This window comes from Antennarius striatus, chromosome 7 (genome assembly GCF_040054535.1).
Source record: "Antennarius striatus isolate MH-2024 chromosome 7, ASM4005453v1, whole genome shotgun sequence".
Classification (NCBI taxonomy): Eukaryota; Metazoa; Chordata; class Actinopteri; order Lophiiformes; family Antennariidae; genus Antennarius; species Antennarius striatus.
Window position 1 is genome coordinate 13,782,448 of NC_090782.1, and position 8,681 is coordinate 13,791,128.

The 8,681-nt window shown below is 40.3% G+C and overlaps 2 protein-coding genes across 2 annotated transcripts; both read left to right on the forward strand.

The window, feature by feature from the left end:
• Positions 1–794: 794 nt before the first annotated feature.
• si:ch73-389b16.1 (coiled-coil domain-containing protein 18) lies at positions 795–4,931 on the forward strand. Its single transcript, XM_068319628.1, has 2 exons — positions 795–1,137; positions 1,227–4,931. The coding sequence occupies exons 1-2, from the start codon at positions 957–959 to the stop codon at positions 1,442–1,444; spliced, it is 399 nt and encodes a 132-aa protein (XP_068175729.1). The 5' UTR covers positions 795–956; the 3' UTR covers positions 1,445–4,931.
• A 301-nt stretch (positions 4,932–5,232) lies between these two features.
• Positions 5,233–7,998, forward strand: zgc:109982 (uncharacterized protein LOC553564 homolog). The gene is made up of 6 exons (XM_068319612.1): positions 5,233–5,377; positions 6,358–6,519; positions 6,609–6,788; positions 6,885–6,978; positions 7,349–7,532; positions 7,639–7,998. The coding sequence occupies exons 1-6, from the start codon at positions 5,281–5,283 to the stop codon at positions 7,873–7,875; spliced, it is 954 nt and encodes a 317-aa protein (XP_068175713.1). The 5' UTR covers positions 5,233–5,280; the 3' UTR covers positions 7,876–7,998.
• Positions 7,999–8,681: the final 683 nt, after the last annotated feature.

The following is an 8,681-nucleotide window of genomic DNA, read 5'->3' on the forward strand; positions in this document are numbered from 1 at the left end:
TTGGAGGTGGGAGGAAGCTGGAGAACCTGGAGAAAACCCATGTAGACACGGGGAGAACATGCAACTTCCCACAGAGTGGGGCTCAAACCCAGAAATGCCTTACTGTGCGATGACGGCGCTACCCACAGCGCTGCCATGCCGCCCTGATATAATAATTCAAATGATAAATCCAACACAACACAGTAGAATTTAACAAGATCCACTCGGAAAATCAGGAGGAAACAGAAGGAAAAGCAGGTGACAGACAATACAGTTGTTCCTCCTCAACGGGAGAAATTACAGAAAGTAAAATCAGTGGCAAGGTGGCAATCAGGAGGCGAAGGCAGGGCCAGACAGGCTGGAAGTGATCACAAACAATCAACAAGGAAACACATAAACACACAGAAAAAAGTAAGCACAACACACAACACCAAAAGTTAAAATAAAACAGGAAACAACCACCAAAGGTAGAACCACTTTCTGCTGCGTTTTGACTGTTTTAAGTTCTGACACAAACTCTGTGTTTGCAGAGTATAGTATGTGTTTTACCATGTACTCCTCCATTTAGCTCATGCAAACATAAAGACAATTGTCTCAGTTGTTGTCTTCCACAGAAACAAGCTATCTTCTTCTTTTCTAATTGTATTCTCTGTGATCGAGGGCAGAAATCTCTGATTTTGCTTGGGGACTCTGTGACGCCGGTCTTATGACTTGCTCGTGTGGTGTTAACTGTGAGTTAGCTGTTTTCAGATGATTCGCAGGCATTTGCTGAGCTCATAAAAAGCATTAAAAAAAACAAAACACCAACAGTACAGTTCTTCTGGGGATAACCCAGTGTCCACACAAGGAAAACAGGAGGGTGGAGACGAGGTTCAGAGATATCATCTTCGTCTCATGTTCACTGTATTTGCAGACTCATCGAAGGTCGCCCTTTGCTGCTGAGTTAAGCTGCAAGTTGTTCTGTATTAACACTTGACATGAGTAAGTTTGATGGTGAGCTGACTCAGAGGGAGCAAGAGTTGCTGAAAATCCGTCGAGACAGTGATACAAAGGCTACCGAACTTGTCAAGATGGAGAGGATGCTACAGCAGACCAAGAGTCTGCTGGACAAGAAGTCACAGTCTGGCACAGAGAGCCTGGGCTACCAAGAGAACATGGGTAACTCAGACTTAATCTTTTTATTCCTCCTCTGTATTTAACTTTCCATGTTTAGAGTCTGAATATTATTTCTGGTTGTTTGTTCATAGTGGAGGACCTGGAAGAAAAAGTGCGTTCTAGCAGAAGACACAGGAGGAATTCCCTCCATCACACACAGATGCTGGAGAGTCAGATGAAAACGGTGAAAGGTGAGCTGGTGGGCAAGCTGGACCACCTTCAGGAGCTCAGGAATGTCTTGCGTCGATCGCAGCAAAAAGCAGAAGAGCGCACAGCTGCAATGGAGAAGCTGGCAGCTGGGCTCAGGTGAACTGTCTGATCTGGAGCTGCTCCGATACAAATTAAACCTCTGGCCTTTCCAAACTCCAAAAACATCCTCTGATATTGGATCATCCTGTTAACATGTAAGAGGTTTTAGGGCGTTTTTGGTCCTCCATCTCTTCTCCTCCATCTCATTTTGGCATCCAAAGACTAAACATAAATGTTATGTTATTTCCCAACCTGCTGTAACTTCCTCTCAGTCACCATTTTCTACCTGTGCTTATCAATCTTTTATTTTGAAGGCTAAATGTTGATATGTCATAGTTTTTTTCCTCCAAACAATCTGAAACTTATCAGATAAAACAGTGGAAGTTGATAACCCATCAGACCGCTGCCTCAGAGGCAATACTGAGTGCTATCCAGCTCCCAATGGATTCAACCCTGTCAATGATGGCATGTCTCTTGCAACGAAAACTTAATCAACTGATCTGTCATTTTGGTGTCATTAAATCCATACAGACGGATTACTGTCATGCTGTACAACTGTTTATTGGACAATAGTAGCTATAGTAAATTGACAATATAGCAGCAGGGACTCACAGCTCATTTTGGTTTCATATAGTCACAGCAATGAGGCATAAGAAAATGTACAGCTCTGTCTTTTAAACAAACTGCTCGATTATTTATTTGACAGATTAAATGCAGATGTGAGGAGTTTGCATTTCTTGCATGTCCGTCTAGTGAAATATTTTTTTCTAGTGGACAGGAAAGAGTCTTTCAGTGTTTGGATCAAAGGCCTGCGGTGAGTCATCTGAAAGCTGTGTTTGTGTCTGTGAGATGTGATCACACTTAAATTAGCGAACAGTCACATGTGGTGAGGCTGACCTGATCTGGGATTTGGACTTGATCCAGGAGACTATAATGCAGGACACAATCATGTTGGCCTGATATACAGTACAGTAGTTTGATTCATGCTAGCTTCACTTTCATGTTTGTATATCTTATCAATGGTTAATTCTATTTCTAAATGAGTGGAAGCAATAAATAAAGCAGTAGTCTCACTGTAATACCATAGTTCATAATTCTTGGTGTTACTAAAACTGACAGCAAGAACTGAAATAAGGAAGCACACATATGTATTTAGGATGAATTTAAATTATATACCTGTATTGATGGCATCTTTTGAGGTATGGTAACAGTCCATTAAATCGGTGTAATCCATTTGACCCAGATTTCTGTAAAATAATTATTCACCATTGTAGCAGATTTACTTCTAAATTGATGTCTGTGTGATTTAGGAAAGAAGAATTTCCTTCTATCACTGGACTATTAAGTGTGATGTCGGAGACTGAGCTGGCTTTGCATCGAATGTTTTCTGGTTCTGTTTTCATGCCTTGCCCTGTGAGATGGTGCAACACTGGTGACACAGCCCTGATAGATTTAATACATGGTTTGAAATAATGTGAGACTAAAGGGTTAGAGTAGGACCCAAATGTAGCACACATAGGCAGGCAGACAGTCAGTCATGACCTTCATCAGACAGCTTCAGGAGAAACAGCACTGATGGGAAAGCATGACGTACTTTGAGGGTCAGGAATAGCAGGAAAGTCAAGTCATTAGCAGATGGCGAGACAGACGGGTGAGTGAGGTAACAGTCGACCAGCACTCAGAAAAGGAGGAGTGTACTGTGAAAGTGTGAACAAGAGAGAACACAATATCTGTCAGATCAATGACTGATAGATCCACAGAAGTCACAGTTCATACACAGGCCTCGACTCAGTCATTATGTGATCACAGTCGTATTACCACCAGATCTCTGACATACTTTAGGGATCCTGGAGCTTGAGTAGGTCATCTTAAGAAGAGAGAAACCTGTATCTTGAAAGGATTTCATGTATGATCCCCATATCACTGAAAATATTTATGACAGTCAACAGGCACTAAATGTACAGGAACCTAGTTTCAGTACCAGGGCAAAACCATACTTTAAAAAGATTTAACATAAAACGCATATTTCCAAAGCAAATGTTTGAACACCATCTGTGTCTCAAAGGAGGGAATTCCTCACAGAGCCTCGAGAAACTGTTTATTTTCTCTGAACTTTGTATTAAACTGAGGAAACTGATGGACTATCAGCCTGTTATTGAATTAAATAATAATTTGTAAAATCATGAATAATTATAATAATCAAGGCAATTGATTCGCTGTAGCGACCCCTGAAGGGAAAGCCGAAAGGAAAAGAAGAAAAATAACCCTTTATTAGACAGGTGACTATTTTTGTTGATTGGATTTACATGACAAAATGTTACAGCAGACAGAAAGCTCTGTTATTTCCTAATAACACTTTGAGGTTGAATATTGGAATTTCCAAGTATTTCAATGAGTGCACTATAAAGACGTAACATTCTCCTTCTTTTCCTTTCGGCTTTTCCCTTCAGGGGTCGCCACAGGGAATCAGTTGCCTCCATCTAACCCTGTCTTCTGCATCCTCTTCTCTCATACCAACTACCTTCATGCCCTCTTTCACTACATCCATAAACCTCTTCTTTGGTCTTACTCTAGATCTCCTACCTGGCAGTTCAAAACTCAGCATCCTTCTACCAATATATTCACTATCTCTCCTCTGGACATGTCCAAACCATCTCAGTCTGGCCTCTCTGACTTTATCTCCAAAACCTCTAACATGTGCTGTTCCTCTGATGTACTCATTCCTGATCCTATCCTTCCTGGTCACTCCCAAAGAGAACCTCAGCATCTTCATCTCTGCTACCTCCAGCTCTGTCTCCTGTCTTTTCGTCAGTGCCATCTTGACCAAACCACATCACTGGTCTCACCACAGTTTTGTACACCTTTGCTTTCATTTTAGCTGAAACTCTTCTATCACACATCACACCTGACACTTTTCTCCACCCGTTCCATCCTGCCTGTACACGCTTCTTCACCTCTTTTCCACACTCTCCATTGCTCTGGACTGTTGACCCTAATGCCATGAGTTAAAATTTTTCTTACTCAAATGCTTTCTTTTGTTTATGTTGTCAAGCTTCTCATCTACGTTCAAACTGTTTAACTAAATAGTTCAAGGTGATCTCTTTACGGAGGTAGCATTTTTTGTAATTAGCATTAGCAAAGCTTCAAAGCAGCTTTGTGAGGTTTTTAAACAGTGCAACTGCAGTAAATTAAAAATCATGACACCTATCTTTCATATTCATCTTCAAAGCCACTTTGTAAATATGATCTTCTAGAGGAGATGCCCGCTGGATTCATACAGGCAAAACTAGCAACTGACAACATCAGCATGTTGGACATTTGGAATGAGGTATACCACCTTCACTGAACTCTGACCAAGTCCGAACATTTGAAAACTCTTGCAAATATTGATTGTTTTAATTGTTTTTCCTGATCTTTTCTCTCCTTAAAAGGAAAAGTTTATAGTTCAAATATTAAACAAACATTTATTAATGTCAAAATTAAGCAGTCAAAAATTGTTTCTATTGGCGTGTAAAAGTTCTTACACCTCAGTTTGCGACACTGTAAAATCAAATTAAATTTTATTAAAAAAAACTTGAAAATCCTCTTTACATTTCTTTTTGCTGGCAAGAACATACAGTATAATGGTACTTTCAAGTTTTTGACTGTTTTTATGGTTTACGGTTCACTGCAACATGTAGTTGTCCTCCTGAGCCTAAATCCCCACTGGGCATCAGCACCATGTGAAGCCCATGCTTGATGGTAATCTTCAACCCATGTGAATGAGTCTTCTGCTGAGTTGCAGAGCTGTGGATTGAAGAGGCTTTAAAAGGGTTTCCACATCCCTGATCCCTCGAGTACAACGTCGACTTTGTTCACTGTCATTCTCTTCTACTGGGGGAGCACTAAGCAGACAGGATGAACCAGAAGGTGGTGCTCATCACCGGCTGCTCGTCTGGGATTGGCCTTGCCTTGGCTACCCGCATCGCAAAAGATGAGAAGAAAAGGTTCATGGGTAAATTTGTCTTATTTTTATGAAGAGTTATCAAAACTTGCTGTTAAGACAAGAGAAATTCCAAAAGTATTTTTGCTACGGGTGTTCAAATAGACTGAGTAGTGAATAAATAAAAGAACATAAGATTACATTTTTTTAATTTGCCCATCAGGTGGTTGCTGGTTCACCAGTTTAGCATTTTATTAAAGTTTTCCCTCAGTTGCCTTAGTTAATTCTGAGTTTGATGATGGGGTGGCTGTAACGTGTAATGTGTGCCATATTTTCTATACAAAATTATTTTATTTTGTTTCTAACATTATAGTCATAGTCATTGTCATCTTTCTTGTCAAATGTACCATATATTTATTAAATTGCGTGTTCTGTGTAGAGCTTTTATGTTCTACCTGTGTCTGCAAGGGTTCTCTCGGGGTTCTCCGGCTTCCTCCCAGCTCCCAAAATATGCAATTTATGTGGATTGATAATTCTAAATTGTCTGTAGGTGTAAGTGTGAGTAGTTGCTTGTCTTTCATGTGACTCTGCCATGTGCTGGTAACATGCTCAAATCATGAGTGTCTCCCCACCTCATACCCATAAGTCCACTGGGACAGGCTCCAGAGCAACCTCCATGATCCACGAAAATGGAAGAAGCGGTTCGGAAAATGAATGAATGAATGATTAACATACACAGATTCTGGAGAGTAAGGCATCAAATGACACGTGTGGGATGAAGTCCCTTATTTTTACTTGCTGAATATTAAGTACTTTGACAAAACAAATAACGTCTTACACTATAGTTAGCTACTGATCATAATTCTAAAACTATTAAGTTAGGAGCAGAAGCAGCAAAGTAATGTTGTGCATTTAGATTTTAAATACTAGCTCAAGTTCTTATTTATCATAAATGTAAACCATCATAAATTTGAATTACACCCAGCGGGAGTAATCGTCCATATCTACCTATTTTGACCTGCCACGATAATGTTCAATGATTTTGATTGTAGTCTACGCCACCATGAGAAACCTCAGTAAGGCTGAGGCACTAGTGGAGGCAGCGGGTCGGACGCTGGGCAGAACTCTGGAGATCAAGCAGCTGGACGTTTGCGATGAAGACTCAATCAAAGCCTGTGTGGACAGCCTGCCTGAGCGCAGGGTCGACATTCTTAGTAAGCTCTCAAAAATTGGTTTAGTTAAGTTGAGCCACTGTTTTCAGTGCACACCACTATAACATTTCCTACCATGCTTCCATTCTCAGTAAGTAATGCAGGGATGGGTTTGATTGGACCCATTGAATGTCAGACTATTGATGACATGAAGACAGTGATGGACACAAACTTCTTTGGTCTTGTGCGGTTACTGAAGGAAATCCTGCCCGACATGAAGAGGAGGAAAAAAGGCCATATTGTAGTTATAAGCAGCGTCATGGGGATTCAAGGTGAGGGCGGTCGCATCTAGTCATCATCAGAGCATTTGTTCACAGAAACAAAACACTGCCCTAACGGTGTTCCTCCACTGTCTCATGGTTTTTCAGGAATTCTGTTCAACGACATCTATGCAGCATCCAAGTTTGCAGTGGAGGGTTTTTGTGAAAGTTTAGCGGTGCAAGCCCTGAGGTTTAATCTCAAGTAAGATGCTTTGGTGCTGCTCCTGCAAAAGGCACATTTTTTTACTGGTCTCTCACTGAGATTGGACACAAAACTCAGTGACAGCATGAATATACCTACAAACCAGCACCGATATTGCGAAACTAGACCCACAATAGTTCTTCCACTGAAAAGAAATTATGTTTATTTTAAAGTATGCAAGCCAAGGTAAGCCATTGTAGTAACACTCTCACCACACCCTGGAATTAGACCTTGATGAGGTAGAATGGAATATACACTTAACACAAAATGCTTACAGTAGATTGAAAGTAGTGTACTTTTTCCCCTTGCATGCTGCTCTTTAGTTTCTTGTTAAAGTATATTAACTTTTGTATTTTTTTTCTGCCCCCAGTATCAGTCTGATAGAACCCGGTCCAGTGATAACAGAATTTGAGCGCAAAGTCTATGATGAGGGCATGAAGACTGATCTAAGCAATGCTGACAAAGTGACTGCAGACATGTTCACAAACATCTACTTGAAGAACTACAAGCAAATCTTTGAAACCTTTGGGCAGACGGCTGATGATATAGCAGAGGTGATCCCCAAACGCTCTCCACATTACCATGTTTTGTTTAGACATAAGAGCATTGCAACTGAGAACAATTCATTCACAGTGCATGTCTTTTGTCTTGTCCTCCCAGCATACTGTCAAGATTATCACCATGGAGAATCCCCCTTTCCGTCATCAGACAAACACACTTTACACCCCTATGACCACGCTCAAATATGCAGACCCCAACGGTGACCTCCCAATTGACACATTCTATAAAATGGTGTTTGAACACGACAAGGTCTTCAATGCCAGTCTGAACTTCCTCAAACTTTTGCGCTGGAGAAGCCGAAAGAGCTTCACTTTAGAAAAGGACAAAAGCAACTAATAGAGTCCATGTCTAATGTAATACATCCGTCAGTGTATAGGTTTCCTGTAACTATGTTTTGTTTTTGTTTTTTAGCTCAAATAATGATTATTGTAAAATAAAAATAAGAAAGTCCATTAATAATTTGGAGAATGTAATCCCTCAATATGTGAACTCGTCCTGTTGGTGACACAACATCTTACATTCAGCTGAGTATTACAATTCTCTTAAATCTCTAAGCCTCCAAATCGCTCACACGATCTTTACGTAGTGTACTGTGGTAACTATTAACAGCAGGGATAAAGCAAGCAGCCCATTAGTTACAGCGTTCACACAGTGTAATAGATAGATAGACAGACAGACAGACAGACAGATGGAGGGATAAATAGAGGTATATATACATATATATGTACTGTATATATACTGTACATAAAAAATATACATAGCAAAAAGACGTTACGTACTTACATACAGTATTTTCTGCACTATAAGGCGCACTGGATTATAAGGTGCACCTTTAATGAATTGTTTACGTAATTTATTTCATATATAAGGCGCACCAGATTATAAGGCGCAAAAATAAAATATTAAAATAGATTTAAAAAACTTGTGTCTGTAGTTGCCATTGATGACTGTGAGTACCTTTAGGCCCCGTCCACATCCGATGCAGAACTTTTTGAAAACACAACCTTTTTGTTGTGTTTACGCCTTCAGTCCACACGACAACGCAGATATCCGGAACGAAAATGCAACTTTTTGAAAACGCTGGCCAAGGTGGATTTTTTTGAAAACGCTGGGTCTGCGTTGTCGTGTGGATGCTGTATCCG

Excerpts from the sequence above, each read along its gene's own strand:
- zgc:109982 (XM_068319612.1), top strand. The coding sequence starts at position 5,281 with ATGAACCAGAAGGTGGTGCTCATCACCGGCTGCTCGTCTGGGATTGGC. Across the intron at positions 6,789-6,884 it reads CAGCGTCATGGGGATTCAAG|GAATTCTGTTCAACGACATC; the intron begins GTGAGGGCGGTC and ends ATGGTTTTTCAG. Across the intron at positions 7,533-7,638 it reads CGGCTGATGATATAGCAGAG|CATACTGTCAAGATTATCAC; the intron begins GTGATCCCCAAA and ends TTGTCCTCCCAG.
- si:ch73-389b16.1 (XM_068319628.1), top strand. The coding sequence starts at position 957 with ATGAGTAAGTTTGATGGTGAGCTGACTCAGAGGGAGCAAGAGTTGCTG. Across the intron at positions 1,138-1,226 it reads GGGCTACCAAGAGAACATGG|TGGAGGACCTGGAAGAAAAA; the intron begins GTAACTCAGACT and ends GTTTGTTCATAG.